Source organism: Scardinius erythrophthalmus (assembly GCF_964197995.2).
Source record: "Scardinius erythrophthalmus genome assembly, chromosome: 8".
Taxonomy (NCBI): Eukaryota; Metazoa; Chordata; class Actinopteri; order Cypriniformes; family Leuciscidae; genus Scardinius; species Scardinius erythrophthalmus.
Genome location: NC_138228.1, coordinates 49,639,476 through 49,662,856, shown reverse-complemented (window position 1 = coordinate 49,662,856; position 23,381 = coordinate 49,639,476). Strand labels below are relative to the sequence as shown.

At 46.3% G+C, this 23,381-nt stretch overlaps 1 protein-coding gene across 2 annotated transcripts in view; it reads left to right on the top strand.

Moving 5' to 3' along the window:
- Positions 1-23,381, top strand: part of tspan4a (tetraspanin 4a) — a 72,819-nt gene that overhangs the window by 27,231 nt on the left and 22,207 nt on the right. For both annotated transcript variants that reach the window (XM_081373090.1, XM_081373089.1), the window contains exons 3-4: positions 5,102-5,293; positions 21,135-21,209. In XM_081373090.1, coding sequence (XP_081229216.1) covers positions 5,102-5,293; positions 21,135-21,209 — 267 coding nt within the window. The remainder of the gene's footprint in view (positions 1-5,101; positions 5,294-21,134; positions 21,210-23,381) is intronic.

The following is a 23,381-nucleotide window of genomic DNA, read 5'->3' as shown; positions in this document are numbered from 1 at the left end:
TGACCCAATCTGGGTTTTTGCAGCGAGAAGGTTTATTGAGAGTGTCTAGACTACCCTGGCTGCGAAATACATTTTGCTGCCGCTAGGGTGCGTCTAGATTTCTAGGCTAGTATTTAGATGGTTTCAGCCCAAATTTTTTTTTTTTTTTCACAAAAAATAGCATGTTAGGATATAACACTATAAGAATATATAATGTATGCACTGGAGAAACAAGGAAAGAGTTAAACAGAGTGTAACATGGAATGTATTAAAACTACTGTCAATGTAAGGGAGTAGGAGAGTGTTTTGATTCTTGTTTCTCTGTTTCACTAACAACTTTGTGCCATGAATAAAATCTACATACCTGAAATGGGAAAATGTGTTTTATTAATTTTACCATTTTGTAAAAAATTACCCTAAATGCCTGTTGTCGCAAATTTGCAACATACAAAAATTTCTATTTATTTGTTGTGCAAAAGTGAAATTGATAATCTCAACATTATTTACCATCTACTTAAAGTCAAAAACACACATATTTTTTTTTTTATATACAGCTATATAAATTCAGGCGTTAAGGGGATATATATATATTGGTCAGAATTATTTGCCCCCTTGGTAAATGTAGCAAAGTTCATTATTATGGGAAGGAGGCGGGAATGGCGAACATTCAACACATTTTAACACCAAAAATAACGAATACAAAACAAAAGTAAAAGACAGCAGCCACTCACGGACGAATGCTGTCACATCAAATAAAACATAAACATCAAATAAAATCCAGGCCTGGTGTCTCTCGATCTCCACTGTCGTCGCTCCTCCTTTATCTGCTCCTCCGTGAGAGACACGAGACCGAGTTGCTCATTATCAATCGCGCCACCGTAATCACACTCGTCCTGCTCGCCACAGTCAATATGATCAAAGATGGCTGTAAAAAATAAATCTGCATATATACACACACATATATGAAGCTTCCTGATAACCAACAGGATTTTGGATGCCCTGTAATTTTCTTCGCTTTGGAAAAGCTGTTTACATAAATGGTCCTCCACTTGAAGTCAACAGAGCAAAAATCCCTAGAAACATGGCAAGAAAATAGACTCAAATCCTAGCAAAGACTTTAAACCCTGCATTACAACCCTTCTTTTCAAAGATTTCAAATGGAAGAATCGCTGCCCAACCCTCTGCAGCTCTGAGACTCTGTGACTGAGCTTCTGGATCAGTCCGACAGCAACATCAGCTGATAACAGGAGAGTAAACCGTGCGGTGAACAGTTCGCACTGATGAAGCCGTTAGAGATAAAACATCTTCAATAAATGCTCCAGAATACACTGACCACCAAGGATGACATAGAAATCTGATGATAAGCGGATCAGTGTGTATGCGGTATAACAGTGTCGATGGCTTCACTTCAGTCCCTGAGCCTCAGAATACAGGCTTTATCTTGGCTGAGTAAAGATGCATGTTGCAGAGAAATCAAGACATATGAAAAGCCTAGTGCAGTATTTTACTGTGGGTTAGTGTTGCTGAGCTCCAGTGTAGGCCGTGTTTTCAGGCAGTCAAACTGGAGGAATTAAAAGATGCCTTTTTTGGCCAAATTCCAAGGCAGCATCCCATATATTCTTTGCAGAGAAGTAAATCCCACACTGCATTGCAACAAACTCAGTGAAAAAAATGGTGGAGAGTCGAGAGAAACGTTGAATATAAATTAGTTCAGTCAGTGGGAAAAGCTCATAAAAAAAAACACACTAGAAAAAATGCTCTAGTTTACCCAATATTTTTGTGTGTGTGAGAGTGTTTGTGTGTGTGCGTGCGTGCGTGTGTGTGTGCGCGTGCGTGTGTGTGTGTGTGTGTGTGTGTGTGCATAACTAAACGTTTCATGTTTATGTCGTATCAAAAATTCATGTGTTCAAAATCAAAATCACGTGAATGTGTTTATGGGTTTATGGGTTTTGAATGGACTTTTCCAAACCTCCCTCTAAACTGTAGATCAGGACAGATACTCTCTCCATCTCACGCAGAAGCAAGAGCCAGGCGTGTGTGTCCTCCAGCACATCAGACCCGTTCGCTAACAGCACTTTACGCTTCCCTATAAATACTGCAGCCGGCAGGATTGTGCGGCGCATCTTACCCCAGGGAACCAGCTGACCCACATCAGCAAGACAAACACGCTTCACACCTGCATAAACGAGTTAGCGGCCGCTAATCATGACACAATGAGCTGCACTGTCTGCTAACAGGCATGAGTGTGTGTGAACTGCATGAATGAAGAGGAAGGGCTGACAGGAGAGAGCCAGAAGAGCAGGTGTGTGAGCAGCAGGAGCTGAGAGGAGAGATGGAGCACAGATCCAGGAGCTCACGGCTTCTCAATGTGATTCACTGACGTCAAACCATCACAGCAGAGCTGAGGCGAGCGGTGGAGGTGTTGCTCTGCCACGATACGCTGGAGATATTACTGTACAGCTCCACATTATTTGCATGCGAGAGAGAAACAGAGGACTTCAGCTGTGGCTCATCCGATCAGAATGGCTCTAGATGTTCGAGTGTTTCCGATTGTGAAGCTGTTCATTCTGATCTGATCTTTTGCTTCCTGGTCATCAATAGAAATTATCAAATGAGATCAAGCACATTTCATTTTCAGTTCTAATGATATAAAATGACATGAAGAAAACGGTCAAAGTCCAGAAACTACCCTTGCTGTATTTTTGGGTCATTCTGTTTTATTAAGTTCCTCAAACATGTTCCTTGAAAACTGCTTACTTTGTTTCACGGTGTCTTCAGTTCAACGATAGTGAAGTCATGGTCATCAAGGTTATTGTAGCATGTTGTTATACGTTTGTTTTCTGGGACCTGTTATTTATGCTTTATTTATTGAACATGTTTTGCCACACATTCTAGTGGCTTGATTACTAACTGTGATTTAACCCATGAATCATGAGTCGTGAGTTCAGAAACGATGATCAGTGTTTAATTCACCAACATCTCATCAAATACCTTTTAATGTTAATGAAAAAGACAGATGCATGAGACAGTTGAATCCCTTTTAGTTTAAACTCATTTTTGATTTGGGAATAATTCGATTTTTTGTTTTGGGTGAATCAATGGCGTGTGTTTGAGTGAGGATGAACTAGGCATCTTAAAAGACTGAAATATTTCCGAAAGGCAATCTCTAAACAGAGCCGTTTGATAACAGACATTATGTTGCATTCTCTTGGCTGTGAGTTTAGCCTTGAGAGACTTGTCACGATCCACACTTAGTGAAACAAAGGAGGAACCAATAGCGGTATAAGATTTATTAAGGGTAATCCAAAAGCAATGGTCAAGTCCAGGCATGGGTCAAAAACCGATAAAGCAATCCAAAACACAAGAAACAGGAACAGGCAGGAAACAGACACAGAAGTGGCGTGAAATACAACAAGGACTCCGTGACAAACACTAAACAGGCAGGGTATTTATACACAGGGAAATGACAATGATAGAAGAGTGCGGTGAGGTTTTATAGGAGACTGAATGAGCTGCAGCTGGGGTGATGAATGAGATCAGCTGGATCGCTGATCATCCGGAATGAGTGCCACGCCCACTCACACACAAACACACACAGAACAACAGTTACACGAGACACGAAGGAAACAATGAATTTATGAACCGTGACAGTACCCCCTCCCCTAAGAACGCCTCCTGGCGTCCCTAGGCTCCCTTACCTGTCGATTGTAATCATCAATAAGGGAGTGATCCAGAATGTCTCTGGCAGGTACCCAACTTCTCGCCTCCAGACCGTAACCTTCCCAGTCCACCAAGTACTGGAATCCGCGTCCCCTCCGCCTCTTGTCCAGAATACGATCTACCGAATAGGTTGGTTCCCCGTCTACGAGACGCGGCGGTGGGGGAACCGGGGCTGGCGGATTAATACGGGAATAAAACACGGGTTTGATTTTGGATACATGAAACACCCAGGAATGTTCACGTCACGTCTGCCGAGCCTATGTCTTCGGACAAGATGGCCGCCGCCGAGAGCGTTCACGTCACGTCTGCCGAGCCTGTGTCTTCGGACAAGATGGCCACCGCCGAGCCTGTTCACGTCAAGCCTGCCGAGCCGGTGTCTCCTGACAAGATGGCCGCCGTCGAGCCTGCGTCTGTTCCTGAGCCGGTGGCGTCTGAACCTGAGCAGGTGGTGTCTGTTCCTGAACCTGAGCCGGTGGTATCTGTTCCTGTGCCTGGGCCTGTAGTGTCTGTGTCTGTTCCAGTTCCTGAGCCGGAGCCAGTGTCTGTGTATGTTCCAGAGCCGGAGCCGGAGCCAGTGTCTGTGTATGTTCCAGTTCCTGAGCCGGAGCCAGTGTCTGTGTATGTTCCAGTTCCTGAGCCGGAGCCAGTGTCTGTGTCTGTTCCAGTTCCTGAGCCGGAGCCAGTGTCTGTGTCCGTGTTACCTGTATTTGATGTTCCTGTGCTGTTGGTATCTGAGTTTTTGTATTTTGTCCATGTTTGTTTATTAAATCTTCTCTGCACTTGAATCCTCGTCTCTCGTTCAGTGTCCCGTGACAAGACTGGCAGACTGCATTATAATGAGCTGGAGCTGTTTTAGACATACATGCACATCTGTGTCTCACATGTGGAGACAGAACAGGCCCTCTTTAATCATGTGACACGATGCCTTGAAATACTTTTTAAGATTAGTGACACTAAATAAATTTATGCCAGTTGTATATCAAATGTTGTTTTGTCTGTGCACCTTTCCATCAGCTCAGTGTTGTCTTACATTCTCTCTCTCTCTCTCTCTCTCTCTCTCTCTCTCTCTCTCTCTCTCTCTCTCTCTCTCTCTCTCTCTCTCTCTCTCTCTCTCTCTCCCCCCCTCTCCTTTCCCCCCCCCTCTCTCTCTCTCTCTCTCTCTCTCCCCCCCTCTCCTTCCCCCCCCCCTCTCTCTCTCTCTCGCTCTCTCCCCTTTCCCCCTCGCGCTCTCTCTCTCGCTCTCTCTCTCTCTCTCTCTCTCTATCTCACTCTCTCCCCTTTCCCCCTCGTGCGCTCTCTCTCTCTCTCTGTCTCGCTCTCTCTCTCTCGCTCTCTCCCCTTTCCCCCTCGCGCTCTCTCTCTCGCTCTCTCCCCTTTCCCCCTCGCTCTCTCTCTCTCTCAGCTGGGCGGCTGTGGGATTCTCGGAGTGGGAGTTTGGCTTTCCATCACTCAGGGAAGCTTCGCCACCCTCTCATCCTCCCTTCCGTCGCTCTCGGCCGCTAATCTGCTCATCGCTGCTGGAAGTATCATCATGGTGATTGGCTGTCTGGGGTGTGTGGGTGCGGTCAAAGAGAACCGTCCGTTACTCCTGAGCGTGAGTGAACCAGTACACTAGCATGTAAAACAAAACATCCAACAGGACATGTGAAAGGGCTCTATTATGAAATAATCACAGTCAATTAGCAAGTTTTAGAATAAAAGACGTGTAACAAGAGCATTTCTTCTTGAAGTGACATGAGTTTGTCTCACATAAATGTGGCATTCTGCTCAAATGATAATATATGGCTCTTGAATCAGAGTGGCAATAATGGACATCGAGTAGATATAAGCCTCTTTCCGACCGGAGGAACCTTTTCACAGTTCCTAGAACTATTGGCTAAAGTATCCGTATGTTCCTGCGGTGCGAACACGCCGACTAGGAGCGACTTTAGTTCTAGGAACTCCATTTGGAGGAACTAATTTAGCTCCTACTTCAGAGTAGGGTCTAAACCAGCACTATAGGAACTACCCGTGACGTTAGTGTACGCTGATGACCGAATGCACGCAAAACACCAGCACCTGCCATTTTTAAAACAGCTATATGTAGACACACAGATTATAGCCTGTATATTTACTCCAGAAACTAGATACAAACATGGAAAACAGTGATAGATGGGCCTCTAAACCTTTATGCTGAAGAGAATATCCAACGCAACTTTGAGGGGACCCAGTCAAACATGATTATGTATTTCTGCTCAGCTAGCAACACTGGACATCAACCACACGGCATAGGCTAATAACCTTTTTTTCATATACTGTCTACTTTCTATAACAGTTCTATCTAATAACATATTGTTAGACAGATCGCTAACTAATAAACACAGAGAATGCGAGCATTGTTTGCTCTGGCGTTCTCAGCGCCGTCAAAATAAAAGTCACCGTGTTTGCGTCACTCCCTTACCCCTCCTACCAGTTCCTATAGCCACTTGGCCAGTGCGAACGCAAACAGCAAAACGAGTTTGGGGGAGAGTAGTTCATAGAACTGTTTAGAAGTGGACAGTTCCTATAACTAAGTTCCTGTAACTACTTGGTCGGAAAGCGCTATAGAGAAACTAGCAGGAATCCAGATGATCAGCCGCAGGTGAAAGGCAGGAAAGTTAATTAGCGCCATTTCCACTCCTCCGAACAACAGGTGAACATGAATGGATCCGGCTGACTACATCATGTGTTGTGGTCGTGTCTAGGCGCAGGTCCTCCATCTGATCTGGATACGGCCTGGATCCGGCTGACTACATCATGCGTTGTGGTCGTGTCTAGGTGCAGGTCCTCCATCTGATCTGGATACGGCCTGGATCCGGCTGACTACATCATGCGTTGTGGTCGTGTCTAGGTGCAGGTCCTCCATCTGATCTGGATACGGCCTGGATCCGGCTGACTACATCATGCGTTGTGGTCGTGTCTAGGCGCAGGTCCTCCATCTGATCTGGATACGGCCCGGATCCGGCTGACTACATCATGTGTTGTGGTCGTGTCTAGGCGCAGGTCCTCCATCTGATCTGGATACGGCCCGGATCCGGCTGACTACATCATGCGTTGTGGTCGTGTCTAGGCGCAGGTCCTCCATCTGATCTGGATACGGCCTGGATCCGGCTGACTACATCATGCGTTGTGGTCGTGTCTAGGCGCAGGTCCTCCATCTGATCTGGATACGGCCTGGATACGGCTGACTACATCATGCGTTGTTGTCGTGTCTAGGCGCAGGTCCTCCATCTGATCTGGACACGGCCTGGATCTGGCTGACTACATCATGCGTTGTGGTCGTGTCTAGGCACAGGTCCTCCATCTGATCTGGATACGGCCCGTATTCGGCTGACTACATCATGCGTTGTGGTTATGTCTAGGCGCAGGTCCTCCATCTGATCTGGATAAGGCCCGTATTCGGCTGACTACATCATGCGTTGTTGTCGTGTCTAGGCGCAGGTCCTCCATCTGATCTGGACACAGCCTGGATCCGGCTGACTACATCATGCGTTGTGGTCGTGTCTAGGCGCAGGTCCTCCATCTTGATCTGGATATGGCCCGTATTCGGCTGACTACATCATGCGTGGTTGTCGTGTCTAGGCGCAGGTCCTCCATCTTGATCTGGATATGGCCCGTATTCGGCTGACTACATCATGCGTGGTTGTCGTGTCTAGGCGCAGGTCCTCCATTTGATCTGGATACGGCCTGGATCCGGCTGACTACATCATGCGTTGTGGTCGGCCTGAATCCAGCTGACTACATCATGTGTTGTGGTCGTGTCTAGGAGCAGGTCCTCCATCTGATCTGGATACGGCCTGGATCCGGCTGACTACATCATGCGTTGTGGTCGTGTCTAGGCGCAGGTCCTCCATTTGATCTGGATACGGCCCGTATCTGGCTGACTACATCATGTGTTGTGGTCGTGTCTAGATGCAGGTCCTCCATCTGATCTGGATACGGCCTGGATCCGGCTGACTACATCATGCGTTGTGGTCATGTCTAGGCGCAGGTCTTCAATTTGATCTGGATACGGCCTGGATCCGGCTGACTACATCATGCGTTGTGGTCGTGTCTAGGCGCAGGTCCTCCATCTGATCTGGATACGGCCTGGATCCGGCTGACTACATCATGCGTTGTTGTCGTGTCTAGGCGCAGGTCCTCCATCTGATCTGGACACGGCCTGGATCCGGCTGACTACATCATGCGTTGTGGTCATGTCTAGGCGCAGGTCCTCCATCTTGATCTGGATACGGCCTGGATCTGGCTGACTACATCATGCGTTGTGGTCGTGCCTAGGCGCAGGTCCTCCATTTGATCTGGATACGGCCTGGATCCGGCTAACTACATCATGCGTTGTGGTCGTGTCTAGGCGCAGGTCCTCCATCTGATCTGGACACGGCCTAGATCCGGCTGACTACATCATGCGTTGTCGTCGTGTCTAGGCGCAGGTCCTCCATCTTGATCTGGATAAGGCCCGTATTCGGCTGACTACATCATGCGTTGTTGTCGTGTCTAGTCGCAGGTCCTCCATCTTGATCTGGATACGGCCTGGATCCGGCTGACTACATCATGCGCTGTGGTCGTGTCTAGGTGCAGGTCCTCCATCTGATCTGGATACAGCCTGGATCCGGCTGACTACATCATGCGTTGTGGTCGGCCTGAATCCAGCTGACTACATCATGTGTTGTGGTCGTGTCTAGGAGCAGGTCCTCCATCTGATCTGGATACGGCCTGGATCCGGCTGACTACATCATGCGTTGTGGTCGTGTCTAGGCGCAGGTCCTCCATTTGATCTGGATACGGCCCGTATCTGGCTGACTACATCATGCGTTGTTGTCGTGTCTATTCGCAGGTCCTCCATCTGATCTGGATACGGCCCGGATCTGGCTGACTACATCATGCGCTGTGGTCGTGTCTAGGTGCAGGTCCTCCATCTGATCTGGATACAGCCTGGATCCGGCTGACTACATCATGCGTTGTGGTCGGCCTGAATCCAGCTGACTACATCATGCGTTGTGGTCGTGTCTAGGCGCAGGTCCTCCATCTGATCTGGACACGGCCTAGATCCGGCTGACTACATCATGCGTTGTCGTCGTGTCTAGGCGCAGGTCCTCCATCTTGATCTGGATAAGGCCCGTATTCGGCTGACTACATCATGCGTTGTTGTCGTGTCTAGTCGCAGGTCCTCCATCTGATCTGGATACGGCCCGGATCCGGCTGACTACATCATGCGCTGTGGTCGTGTCTAGGTGCAGGTCCTCCATCTGATCTGGATACAGCCTGGATCCGGCTGACTACATCATGCGTTGTGGTTGGCCTGAATCCAGCTGACTACATCATGTGTTGTGGTCGTGTCTAGGAGCAGGTCCTCCATCTGATCTGGATACGGCCCGTATCTGGCTGACTACATCATGTGTTGTGGTCGTGTCTAGATGCAGGTCCTCCATCTGATCTGGATACGGCCTGGATCCGGCTGACTACATCATGCGTTGTGGTCATGTCTAGGCGCAGGTCCTCAATTTGATCTGGATACGGCCTGGATCTGGCTGACTACATCATGCGTTGTGGTCGTGTCTAGGCGCAGGTCCACCATCTGATCTGGATATGGTCCGGATCCGGCTGACTACAGGGGATAAACAGAGAGACTACTGTTAGCGTAGATGAAATTCTTCTTATGACGTAAGGAGCACATCGGTGACACTGAATAGACTCCATAAGCTGAGCTGAGCTGAGCTGGGTGCGTCCAATAAGAAAGACGTCCACAAAGGCTCCAGGAATGCTTTTAAAAGCCCTGGTTTACACCATTTGTTCCATAGGGAGAAGCCATTTTAAAACAGTTTTGAGATTGGTGAGATTTAAAAAAATTCAAGTCTAGTCATCTTCATTTATATAATGCTTTTAAAAATGTAGATTGTTCCAAAGTGGCTTTACATTGATAATAGGAAATTTAAGTAACAGATATTGTTTTGGCTTTATAGCAGCTCTAGAATAAAGTTATTGTCCAGCTAAAGGTAGTTTTGATTGATTCATTTCCAGCGCAACGATCAATAGTTATTAACTTAGGGGCCGCTATCACGACACCTTTTTAACAGAAAACTCTTAAATTCTCTCTGCGCAAACTTTAAAAATGCAAACCTGTGAGAACGCCGATGGCGTGCAGATGCATATTAAGAGTTCAGTCTATAGGTATGCGTGTTTGAATATACAACGCTTTATCTGTAGATAGGTAAAGGGAAGGGAGGGAGGTCTTCACAGAGGAGAGACTAGTGACACTTCAGGACTCGGGATAAACAGAGAGACTAATATTAGCGTAGATGCCATTCTTCTTATGATGTAACGAGTACATCAGGATTTATGGGAAGTGTTCCCGGTTCCGGCTGACCTAATCTATGCAGCCTAACATTGAATTATAGAAGTCTATAATGTGTTATGTGTATGCTAGGTCAAAGAGATGTGTCTTTAGTCTAGCTTTGAACTGACAGATTGTGTCTGTCACAGTGTCTGGTTTATGTTCCTTGGGTCACCACTAGATGTCCTCCTTCCTCACGGTGTCCAGCACACTCTTGAACTACATTCCCCATGATCCTTGTCTTTTCATTGCACTCAGCTGTCCCTTATTACTGATCATTGCACTCAGCCTGTTTCCCATTATCATTGTCATTTCCCTGTGTATAAATACCCTGCCTGTTTAGTGTTTGTCACGGAGTCCTTGTTGTATTTCACGCCACTTCTGTGTCTGTTTCCTGCCTGTTCCTGTTTCTTGTGTTTTGGATTGCTTTATCGGTTTTTGACCCATGCCTGGACTTGACCATTGCTTTTGGATTACCCTTAATAAATCTTATACCGCTATTGGTTCCTCCTTTGTTTCACTAAGTGTGGATCGTGACAGAAGGACTCCGTCAAACAAGAACCAGCAGTATGAGTTCAAACTTCTCTTCCCCAGCCACCGAACTGGAGAGGAGAGAATTTTTTAAGGGAACCCGCCTAGTTATTTTTCGTGGGACCCGGGGTGGTCGCAGAGGAGGAGGTGGTCGAGTGGAGATCCAACAGCGCTCTTCACCATGGCCCCCCTTCGACCCTGGGCTCGTGAGGGACGGACCGCAACCACCATCTCGCCGTCGTGGACGGAGAAGAGGGAAAAGGAACACGTCTGCTGATCCAGAGACTGTTCATGTCACGGCGGCCGATCCAGAGTCTGTTCACGTCACGTCTGTCGAGCCTGTGTCTTCGGACAAGATGGCCGACGCGGAGCTGGTGTCCCCTGAGGAGATGGCCACTGGAACATTGTTTGATTATTTTTCAACGCTACTTAAGATCCTAGAAACACCCAGGAATGTTCACGTCACGTCTGCCGAGCCTATGTCTTCGGACAAGATGGCCGCCGCCGAGAGCGTTCACGTCACGTCTGCCGAGCCTGTGTCTTCGGACAAGATGGCCACCGCCGAGCCTGTTCACGTCAAGCCTGCCGAGCCGGTGTCTTCGGAAAAGATGGCCGCCGCCGAGCCTGTTCACGTCATGCTTGCCGAGCCTGTGTCTTCGGACAAGATGGCCGCCGTCGAGCCTGTGTCTGTTCCTGGGCCTGAGCCGGTGGTGTCTATTCCTGAGCCTGAGCCGGCGGTGTCTGTTCTTGAGCCTGAGCCAGTGGCGTCTGTTCCTGAGCCCTCAGTGACCACGACACTGGCCATTATGGCCACAGCCATGTGGTGTGTGTGGGCTACGCACACACTTGAGCCGGTGGTGTCTGTTCCTGGGCCGGTGGTGTCTGTTCCTGAGCCGGTGGTGTCTGTTCCTGAGCCGGTGATGTCTGTTCCTGTTCTTGGGCCGGTGGTGTCTGTTCCTGAGCCGGAGCCAGTGTCGTCTGTTCCTGAGCCGGAGCCAGTGTCGTCTGTTCCTGAGCCGGAGCCAGTGTCGTCTGTTCCTGAGCCGGAGCCAGTGTCGTCTGTTCCTGAGCCGGAGCCAGTGTCGTCTGTTCCTGAGCCGGAGCCAGTGTCGTCTGTTCCTGAGCCGGAGCCAGTGTCGTCTGTTCCTGAGCCGGAGCCAGTGTCGTCTGTTCCTGAGCCGGAGCCAGTGTCGTCTGTTCCTGAGCCGGAGCCAGTGTCTGTGTATGTTCCAGAGCCTAAGCCGGAGCCAGTGTCTGTGTATGTTCCAGTTCCTGAGCCGGAGCCAGTGTCTGTGTCTGTTCCAGTTCCTGAGCCGGAGCCAGTGTCTGTGTATGTTCCAGAGCCGGAGCCGGAGCCAGTGTCTGTGTATGTTCCAGTTCCTGAGCCGGAGCCAGTGTCTGTGTATGTTCCAGTTCCTGAGCCGGAGCCAGTGTCTGTGTCTGTTCCAGTTCCTGAGCCGGAGCCAGTGTCTGTGTCTGTGTATGTTCCAGTTCCTGAGCCGGAGTCTGTGTCTGTTCCTGAACCTGAGTCGGTGGGGCCAGTTCCAGTGCCAGTTCCGGTGGTGCCAGTTCCAGTGCCTGAGCCGTTGGTGCCAGTTCCAGTTCCTGCGTCGTGGCCGCCCGAGGGGTCTTCACCGCCGTGGCCGCCCGAGGGAAAGTCTCCGCCCTGGCCGCCCGATGGACTGTTGACACCGCCCTGGCCGCCCGAGGGGTCTTCACCGCCATGGCCGCCTGAGGGAAAGTCTCCGCCCTGGCCGCCCGATGGACTGTTGACACCGCCCTGGCCGCCTGAGGGAAAGTCTCCGCCCTGGCCGCCCGATGGACTGTTGACACCGCCCTGGCCGCCCGAGGGAAAGTCTCCGCCCTGGCCGCCCGAGGGAAAGTCTCCGCCCTGGCCGCCCGAGGGAAAGTCTCCGCCCTGGCCGCCCGAGGGAAAGTCTCCGCCCTGGCCGCCCGAGGGAAAGTCTCCGCCCTGGCCGCCCGAGGGAAAGTCTCCGCCCTGGCCGCCCGAGGGAAAGTCTCCGCCCTGGCCGCCCGAGGGAAAGTCTCCGCCCTGGCCGCCCGAGGGAGAGTCTCCGCCCTGGCCGCCCGAGGGAAAGTCTCCGCCATGGCCGCCCGAAGGGTCGTCTTCGCCATGGCCGCCCGATGGGCCGTCTGCTTTGCCCTGGCCCCGGCTAAGTCATCACCCCTGTTTCTGTTCCCCTCCATGGTCCTGGCCCTCCATCCCTTCCCCTGATCCTCCACCGTTGCACCTTCCTCCTGGACTTTTGTTGGGTTTCGTTTTTTGTTATGTCTTGGAGCGTCTGGTAGCCGCTCCGTAGAGGGGGGGTTATGTCACAGTGTCTGGTTTATGTTCCTTGGGTCACCACTAGATGTCCTCCTTCCTCACGGTGTCCAGCACACTCTTGAACTACATTCCCCATGATCCTTGTCTTTTCATTGCACTCAGCTGTCCCTTATTACTGATCATTGCACTCAGCCTGTTTCCCATTATCATTGTCATTTCCCTGTGTATAAATACCCTGCCTGTTTAGTGTTTGTCACGGAGTCCTTGTTGTATTTCACGCCACTTCTGTGTCTGTTTCCTGCCTGTTCCTGTTTCTTGTGTTTTGGATTGCTTTATCGGTTTTTGACCCATGCCTGGACTTGACCATTGCTTTTGGATTACCCTTAATAAATCTTATACCGCTATTGGTTCCTCCTTTGTTTCACTAAGTGTGGATCGTGACAGTGTCTGCTTCCCGGACAATGGTAGGAAGACTCTTCCAGAGTTTTGGTGCTAAATAGGAGAAGGATCTACCACCAGCAGTCTGCGGAGCTAAACCATTTAGTGCTTTGTAAGTAATCAGCAATATTTTAAAATTTATGCGATGTTTAATAGGGAGCCAGTGCAGTTTTGACAGAACAGGGCTAATATGGTCATACTTCCTGGTTCTGGTAAGAACTCGAGCTGCTGCGTTTTGAACTAGCTGTAGTTTGTTTATTAAGCGTGCAGGGCAACCACCCAGTAGAGCATTACAATAATCTAGCCTTGAGGTCATGAACGCATGGACTAATTGTTCCGCATTTGTCAATGAGAGCATATGAGGTAATTTAGATATCTTTTTAAGGTGGAAAAATGCGGTTTTAAAGATACTAGACACGTGACTTTCAAATGAAAGATTGGTATCAAAGAGCACACCCAGGTTCCTAACCGACGACGAAGACTTGACAGAGCAGCCATCAAGTGTTAGACAGTATTCTAGGTTATTACGTGAGGACGTTTTTTTGTCCAATAATTAGAATCTCTGTTTTTTCTAGTAGTATTAAGTAGGAAATTATTAGGAGTAGGAAATTACTAGTCATCAGCTGTAACATCTGGACCAATCAGACACAAACAAATTATTCATTATATTTAATGAATAATCCAGCAAACTCACTCTCCCAACTAAAGTCTATGAAACTTCCCCCAAAAGTAACATCCCAAATGAAGCGAACACACTGGCAGAACCCGGAGTCCTGTTACAGGACACATTGAGACTGATAAGAGTTTTACGACCCCAAAAGGAATTTCCAGAGAGTTGTGATCCTCACTTAATTCTTGCTAAGGAGGAGAAATAAACCCTGTTAATCCTATATATTCTATATATAACCACTTGAGAAATATATAAAGGTATCTAATTTTCCCATCTCATGATTTTCCTTTTATGTGGTTTGGTCTATGTATTCATTCTCCCTTTTAAACTCTCTTGGGTTAATGTTTCAGACTTGCATATGGTTAACCAAAATCATATGTGTGGCATGTTTAGTCTCTATAACCTCCAATCTTCGTCCCCCAACTTTGTGACGCATTAGTATTATAAGAATCTTGAAGATTCTTGTGATGGGATTTATCTGACCTTGGTGACGTGAGACGGCTGGCAGACGGTCGGTTTAGCCAGTCTGTCTGCTTCCTGACCTGTGCCCCAATTCCGAAAAAAAATGTTTACTCTCTGAATCTAGTGTATCTTGACTTTTAAAAAGCAATCAGAGACCTGCAGAGAGTTTTAGAGGACATGTTTCAAGGGGCCAGTGAGATCTACATTCTGTCAGAGCGTCCCAAGATAGATGCAGATATCGGTCCGTCAGAACCTCACAGGGCCTGAGCTGGATTGTTTTATTTCAGCTGAATGCATGCTAAAAATCCTGAAGGGCACAGACGAATGGTGGTCGGTCTAGTCATGGCCCTTCATGTTCAAACCTCTTCCCTTCATCAGATCAGCACAACTCAGTGGCGTAAAAACAATCTCAACAGCTTTCTCATTTCTCTGTCAGCAGCAGATCTTCCACTCGTTCTTCTGTATATCTGCAGATCACCTTATACTGGGATTTACACAGTCATCCATTTATTCCTATTGTGAGAGTAATATATACAGTATACATAAATCACTTAAATAAATGTAGCGTGTAGGGTTGAGACGGGAAGTGTAGCTTGAAGGTCTGCCCACTGGCACTGATTATTTGGATCTTTAAATAATCTTCTTATCTTCTCTTTAAACGGACAGGAGAACATTAGAGCGGTGTGAGTTGAAGAGTGAGCCTCTTGGAGTATCAGCTGTGTCTTTTTGGAAGGTTACGCCTATTTGTCTTTAACGCTAAACTCATTCTCATTGAGAAGCGCCTAATACGGTTCATTGTTTGTTTGTAGCTCGGCCTGGCATCTGTGCATATGGTGACCAGTAAATGGTACACGCAGTTATGAGTCTACAGAAACTTTGCTCGCATAAAAGTGAGTAGTGATTCTACACAGGTTTGCAGCAGCGTAAGTTTACTGGCCCCTTTGTCCTGTAGACGTAACGTGTAGTGCTTTCAGCTCTGATCGTTTACTGCCGGATATTGCCTATGAAGAGAAGCAACGCTGGCGGGAATGTGCACAGCTATTAGTCAGTCACACCATTAAACCTCATTGGTACGGTGCATACAGCTCTAATTCATCTAGACTGGTTTAAAAAACGTAAATTCATTTAAACCCTTTTTTTTTAGTTATAGTCTTTCAATCAGAGATTTAATTTTTTTTTAATTGCCACAATGCCACTAAACATAGCATTATAAACCATTTATGCTTTTGATTACAGGGGGATTTCCTTCGTCTGTCCAACTGGCCACTGTTTTTCCTGGGTTTAATCATTCGGTTTTATTTTTCCTTTCTTTGGATGTATGTGCGTGCCTTGTAAATCTGCCACCACTGTTTTGTGTGGGCCTGGGACTAGGTGGGCCAAGGGTGGAGGTCTGCTAGCGTTAGCCTGCTAACCTAAATGTTTTTTTTGTTTTGTCTGCTTGTTTGGCAATCACTATATCACCAAATTTGGCCTATGGGCATTGTGCAATATCTCCTGTGGGGACAGTGCTTATTCTGCAGTGTTCACTAGTGTGAAGTATTAGTGTGTGTACGGCCTATTTGGTGTGAAGTGTCTCTTGCAGTGTTGGAGTGTGTGTATTGAACAGTATCTATTTATTCGAATTTATTCACTGTAGTCTATGTATTATGAGACTTTATACACTGTAACTCATCTACTATGAGACTTTATTCACTGTGACTTTTTTTTTTTTTATTGTAGAATTTCGCCCACTGTTACCTATAGGGACAAATTGCTTGCTCTGATTGCCAACCAGTATAATATTGTCTAGTGTTTAATAAGTTATGTTTGAGTACATCAGTCCCATTTCTGTTCCTTCATTGGACATAACCTGCCTAGATAGCTTGAGGGGGAGCGCAGTTTGGTTTTTCTAGCTCAGTCTAGCTTAGGTATTTATATTGTGCGCCTGAGTGCGCCCCCTGGGGGTCACATACAGACCCTTTCCAAAAAATTTGAATATCATGGAAAAGTTTATTTATTTCCATAATTCCATTCAAAACGTTAAACTTCCATAGATTATAGATTCAGGGCCCACAACTTAAACGATTTCAAGTATTTAGTTGTTTATTTGTACATAATTTGGGCTTCCAGCTCATAAAACCCACGAAATCAGGATTTCAAAAAATTAGAATATTACATGAAATCACACAGTAATTACACAGTGATACCATGTTCATTGAACCAGGTTTTGGTTCTTTTGGCAGTGTGGGCAGGTGCAAATCCTGCTGGAAAATGAAGGAAGCATGAAGTGCTCTGAACATGTCCTAGTAGACGGCTGCGTTGAGTGGACCGCACAGTGGACCAACACCAGCCGATGACCAACACAGACTGTGGAAACTTCATACTGGACTTCCAGCATCTTGGATTGTGTGCCTCTCCATTCTTCCTCCAGACTCTGGGACCTTGGTTTCCAAATGAGAAAAAGAGGACTCTCATCAGAAAAGAGGACTTTGGTCCACTGTGCTTTATTAAATCCAGAATCAACGCAGCCGTCTACCAGGACATTTCCAGAGCACTTCATGCTTCCTTCATTTTCCAGCAGGATTTGCACCTGCCCACACTGCCAAAAGAACCAAAACCTGGTTTAATGACCATGGTATCACTGTGTAATTACTGTGTGATTTCATGTAATATTCTAATTTTTTGAAATCCTGTTTTCGTGGGTTTTATGAGCTGGAAGCCCAAATTATGTACAAATAAACAACTAAATACTTGAAATCGTTTAAGTTGTGGGCCCTGAATCTATAATCTATGGAAGTTTAACATTTTGAATGGAATTATGGAAATAAATAAACTTTTCCATGATATTCTATTTTTTTGGAAAGGGTCTGTACATAAAGCGCAAAATCCACCAAAACATTTTTTTTCCACCAGCCAATTGAAGAAAACAAGCTAAGTGAAAAATGCTGTGAATAGAAGTAAAATCTCTCATCTAAACACGCAGACCCTATTTTTGCTGTAAATATATGTGTGTAAATGTATTTGATTAGAAAGATAAATGAAACACTGAATTATAATGTTTAGCTGGTGTTTATTTGCTCTAGCTGTTTCCGGTTCAGTGCCGATGTGAGTGTCGTCTGTGAATATATATTGCTGCAATCACTGCAGGGACTATCGCATTTGCAGGCTGAAGATGATTTATGATAAAATATTCTCATGTCCACATGGGGGATGATGATGTTTACTGCTTAAGCTGCAATTTATGTCATGGGCTCATTTTAATGACGGCCTTGGCTCTCCTGTGAGTCTTTAACTCCTGTGATTACAGCCGGGTTCAGAACCGCACACTACTGTACTGCTCTTATCATTCCTGCCTTAGAAAGATATGGTAAAAATAGCAAGAAATGCTAGTATGCGGTTCTGAATTTGGCTACAGTCTCTGGCTTTCTTTATTTCCCTCACACAGAATGAGGAAGAGTTAAAGAGATTGGACCAGAAATTTACATTTTGGACTTTTCCAGTGAATAATGTTTTCTTTCCTTCTTTGTTTCCATGCTAGCCTGGGTTTCCCCATGCTGCCTTGCACGCAGCGCGATTTTATTCACGCTGCTAGGCAGCCTGGACACCATGGACCAGATTTTCCCCTCAATAAGGGAACCAATCACAGAACGGGGAGGGAGCAGCAAGACGATGATGACGTCTATGCGTCACACCGAAGCAGTTTGTTTATATCTATGGATCCAACATGGCATCAGACGCGAAGTTACCTTTCGATGTAGCCTTAGATAGTGTTCTAAGTAGTTTAGAACGCAAGTTTATTTCGTCGTCTTCCTCGTCGAATTTCTGTCACTCTACATACGTCATCTGGTATAATTGAAACGATTGGCTATGAGCTACGTACAGGCGCATTTGATAGACATTCGTAGCGCCCAATAAACGGCTCTGGGCATTCGTAAACCACGCCTCAAATACAAGAAAATGAACATGTGGTTCCCAGATCACGTCTCAATGAGACGAGGTCTGACGTTAGCCAGGCTAGTTTCCATGCAACAAAACACAGAAAATATCTTTACAAGACATAATAGAGATGTTTTATTAAGATGCTTTTGTGTATGGTAATTTCACCAAATGTTAGCCACTGAATACAATATTCTGAGTAATTACGTTATTAATAGTTAGTCAAGAAAGATACTGGTAAAATACCATTAACTATCAGTATAATTTGGGCTTGTTATATTTCAATGCAGTTTTTTTAAATCAACTGACAACTTCCCATAAAGCCGAAGCTACGCCTCCTCCAAAGCCACACCTCCTCCAAAGCCAAAGCCATGCCTCCTCCAAAGCCACACCCCCTCCAAAGCCAAAGCCATGCCTCCTCCAAAGCCACACCCCCTCCAAAGCCATGCCTCCTCCAAAGCCACGCCTCCCATAAAGCCAAAGCCACGCCTCCTCCAAAGCCACACCCCCTCCAAAGCCAAAGCTGTGTCGTCATCAGACCTCATCTGAAGCCAAGGCCATGCCTCCTCCAAAGCCATACCTCCTCCAAAGCCACACCCCTCCAAAGCCACACCCCTTCAAAGCCATGCCTTCTCCAAAGCCACACCTCATCCAAGGCCATGCCTCCTCCAAAGCCACACCCCTCCAAAGCCACACCTCCTCCAAAGCCATGCCTCCTCCAAAGCCACACCCCTCCAAAGCCACACCTCCTCCAAAGCCATGCCTCCTCCAAAGCCACACCCCTCCAAAGCCATACCTCCCCATATAATGCCACACCTCATCCAAAGCCATGCCTCCTCCAAAGCTATGCCTCCTCCAAAGCCACACCCCTTCAAAGCCATGCCTCCTCCAAAGCCACACCTCATCCGAGGAAAAGGACATGCCTCCTCCAAACCCACACCTCATCCGAGGCCAAGGCCATGCCTCCTCCATAGCCATACCTCCTCCAAAGCCACACCGCATCCAAAGCCATGCCTCCTGCAAAGCCACACCCCCTCCAAAGCCACACCTCATCCGAGACCAAGGCCATGCCTCCTCCAAAGCCATACCTCCTCCAAAGCCACACCTCCTCCAAAGCCACACCTCATCCGAGGCCAAGGCCATGCCTCCTGCAAAGCCACACCCCTCCAAAGCCACACCTCATCCGAGGCCAAGGCCATGCCTCCTCCAAAGCCACACCCCTCCAAAGCCACACCTCCTCCAAAGCCACACCCCTCCAAAGCCACACCTCCTCCAAAGCCATGCCTCCTCCAAAGCCACACCTCATCCGAGGCCAATGCCATGCCTCCTCCAAAGCCACACCCCTCCAAAGCCACACCCCTTCAAAGCCATGCCTCCTCCAAAGCCACACCTCATCCGAGGCCAAGGTCATGCCTCCTCCAAAGCCATACCCCTCCAAAGACACACCTCCTCCAAAGCATGCCTCCTCCAAAGCCACACCCCTCCAAAGCCACACCTCCTCCAAAGCCATGCCTCCTCCAAAGCCACACCCCTCCAAAGCCATACCTCCTCCAATGCCACACCTCATCCAAAGCCATGCCTCCTCCAAAGCTATGCCTCCTCCAAAGCCACACCCCCTCCAAAGCCACACCCCCTCCAAAGCCACACCTCCTCCAAAGCCACACCCCTCCAAAGCCATGCCTCCTCCAAAGCCACTCCTCATCCGAGGCCAAGGCCATGCCTCCTCCAAAGCCACACCTCCTCCAAAGCCACACCTCCTCCAAAGCCACACCCCTCCAAAGCCATGCCTCCTCCAAAGCCACTCCTCATCCGAGGCCAAGGCCATGCCTCCTCCAAAGCCACACCTCCTCCAAAGCCATGCCTCCTCCAAAGCCACACCCCTCCAAAGCCACACCTCCTCCAAAGCCATGCCTCCTCCAAAGCCACACCCCTCCAAAGCCACACCTCCTCTAAAGCCATGTCCTACAATAATGAACATACTGTGCAGTAGTGTATACGCAAACACACGCTGATTGAGGGAACACATGCTATCGTTTCATTCGGACTGAATACAATGATTGAACAATCATTGTTATATGTTGAACAATCATTTCATGTTATATGTTGAACAATCATTTCAATGATTGAACAATCATTGTTATATATATGTTAAAGAACAGTCTTTAACATATATAATTATAAAAATACATTTAGACCACTTAACATAGTGATTGCTATCAGGATATAAGGAGACTTTCAACCAGCATAACAAAAAAATCATCTGTTGCACCTTTCAGTAAAATGAAACAGTCAAAGCCTCTTGAACTGGACGTGCTGCTTTTGGCCTAATCATGTCCTCATCTCATGACATGCCTGTGATTCAGCAACTGCCTGCTAATACACTCACATTCGTGTAAAGCAGCATTGTTGTCAAGTTTGGGCAAAATGCACAAGACTTAGTTCACTCAATGCCCTGTAGGTGGCGATATCACTTCTGTTGTAGAAGAAATAAACTGCTGCAGAAAAAGTAAGTGTCATGCAAAATGTAAGAGTAACTGCATTACTCATCGCAAATGTAGTGGAGTAAAGAGTTATTCAAAAATGTAATCAAGTTATGGTTAGGATTAACACAACTCATGATGTAGTCAGCCGGATCCGGACCGGATCCAGATCAGATGGTGGACCTGCGCCTAGACACGACCACAACAAGTTGCTAATATCTTTGATAGTAAAACTACAAAAGAAGTCATATTTCTATTCTCTCCCATATAAACATGCTCTCTCTTCTGCTTGTGTTTCTACAGTTCTTCATTCTGTTGCTCCTGATATTATTGTTGGAGATTCTGTTCATGATTCTGTTCTTCGCATATCAAGATCAGGTACGTGCGAAATGGATCTGTCTTTTTACGCTATTTATTATTTCATATTATTTCACTGATTGTGATTGGTCAAGCTCTCACATATTTAATTATAATGACACTAAACTGTATAATAAGACGTTGTCTCAGTGATTTCCAGTTTCATGAGTCTCGTTTCACTCCACACTCTTCTCAAATCATAATATTATTTACACAAAAATCTAAATTTCATGACCATGCATTTATTGATGTAGCCATGCAGTAAGTGCCATGATGTCTTTATCATGTTTATTATTTATAATGTCAGTCTTTATCCTAAAATAAACACATATTATAAGTCAGGGCTAAAAGTCTGAGGGAACCTTTATCTTAAAATTTGATTTTCAGATTTGAAATATTTGAAAAAGAGTCTTTACCTTCAGCAAGTTCCCTCAAGTTCCTGCAAGCGAGTTATTAATTGTGTTAGTATCATCTACAGCCATGGATATGAATGATATGATTTATGCATTATAATGAATATTGCAGCACTGCAGGACCTCAAGGCTGAGCTCAACACAAAGCTCATGCGCTGAGATCAATGAAGAACAGCTACAGAGGATTAGATCTAAGGACACATGAGGACTTCTTTCTCAGTGTAAAATAATCAAACTGTCTTCACTTTCTCTGTCTGTGAGAGAATGTTTGCCATTGGTTTTCTTGGCCGTTCTCTTCAAAGCACATATGGCAGCGTAGTGTGATGATGGGCATTTTCCAAAGACTCTTCCAGTGATAGCAGCATATTTACACTGGCTCTGCTTCAAATCATCACTCAGTCTGCTCTTCCTCCAATACAGAGAGAGAAAACACACCATTAACTCACCCTTCATCGTGATAATCTTCTCACTGTCAACAGTTTTGTTATTTCTGTGAAAATTTGCATCATTTGCTAATTAAATTATTACAACGTACTGATGACAAAAATACCATGTAAATAAACAATACACTTTTCATCAGTGTTTTAAAATATAACTTGCATCCGCACAAAATGACACAAATGCACTAAGTTACGTGCTAGTCAATATGTGGAAGTGTTGTTTGTGAGATCTTTCCGTAACTAAAACACGGACAATGAATAATCGTAGCTTAAGGAATTGATACAATGGCGCTACTTTGATGACAACAAAGACCACAGGTGCTATTGAACAGCTTGGGCTGTGAAACACGAGATGCATATTTAGAAGAAAGCATATTTAGTGATAACAGGAGTCTTCATCACCAACAACAATCACACAGTGACCTTCAGGGGTGAATCACGTTTGTGTATATACATATCTACTTGTCCAGCTTAATGATTTAAACAAAAGAAACATATGATATCATTGTTATGAGACTTTATTACTGATTTGATACGGTAATTAAAATGTAAACTTGACAGATAGTTTTGGAGATTTGGGTTTATCGTGTTTATGAATATTACTTGCACAGAAACAGCGGGTGGAGGTGTTCACATCAGGGGCGTGGCCTCAGTGAAAAAACAAATCTGATTCATAATTCAACAATAATGTTACTTTTTAAATTCTAAGTATTAAAAGGTTTGCTGTTTAGGTTTAGAGTCAGGGTTTGGTTTAGTGGTTGTAAATGAGCTTTATTGGATAATAATGGTGAGTGTGTACAGTATGTATTGAGACTCAAGTTAGAGACTGAAACACACACACATCAGCCGAATCCGCAGGTCTAAAGGGAGCGATTACATTGATAAACTGGCAATATAATGCTGAAATTGTGTTATTCTGTACATACTTTTTCTTCCGGTCCACTCAGATGATTAGAAATGACTTCTTTGACCTCTTTTTGCTTCTTCCTTTCTACCGCTATTTATTATTTATGATTTATTACTGTATTACATCTATCAGGAAGGCTGTGTGAAGGGCATAGAGCCAGCAGCCGGTGTCGGATCACAGGGAATAATGGAGTCGCTATAGAAGAGAAGGCATTCGAAAGCCTCCCGTAACGCTCATTTCATGCACATTTACGTTTCACATGACAGCTCCTCATGCTTACACACTAATCCTGTCTAGAGGATTCTAACCCAATCCTTTGAGGACAGCTTTTATTGGCAGGTTTTAACAGTATAGATCGCTGTCTTTCTCCTCTTTCCTCGTTGAATAATTAATTGATGACGATCTGAATGGCCGACTGATGACGGAAGTACAA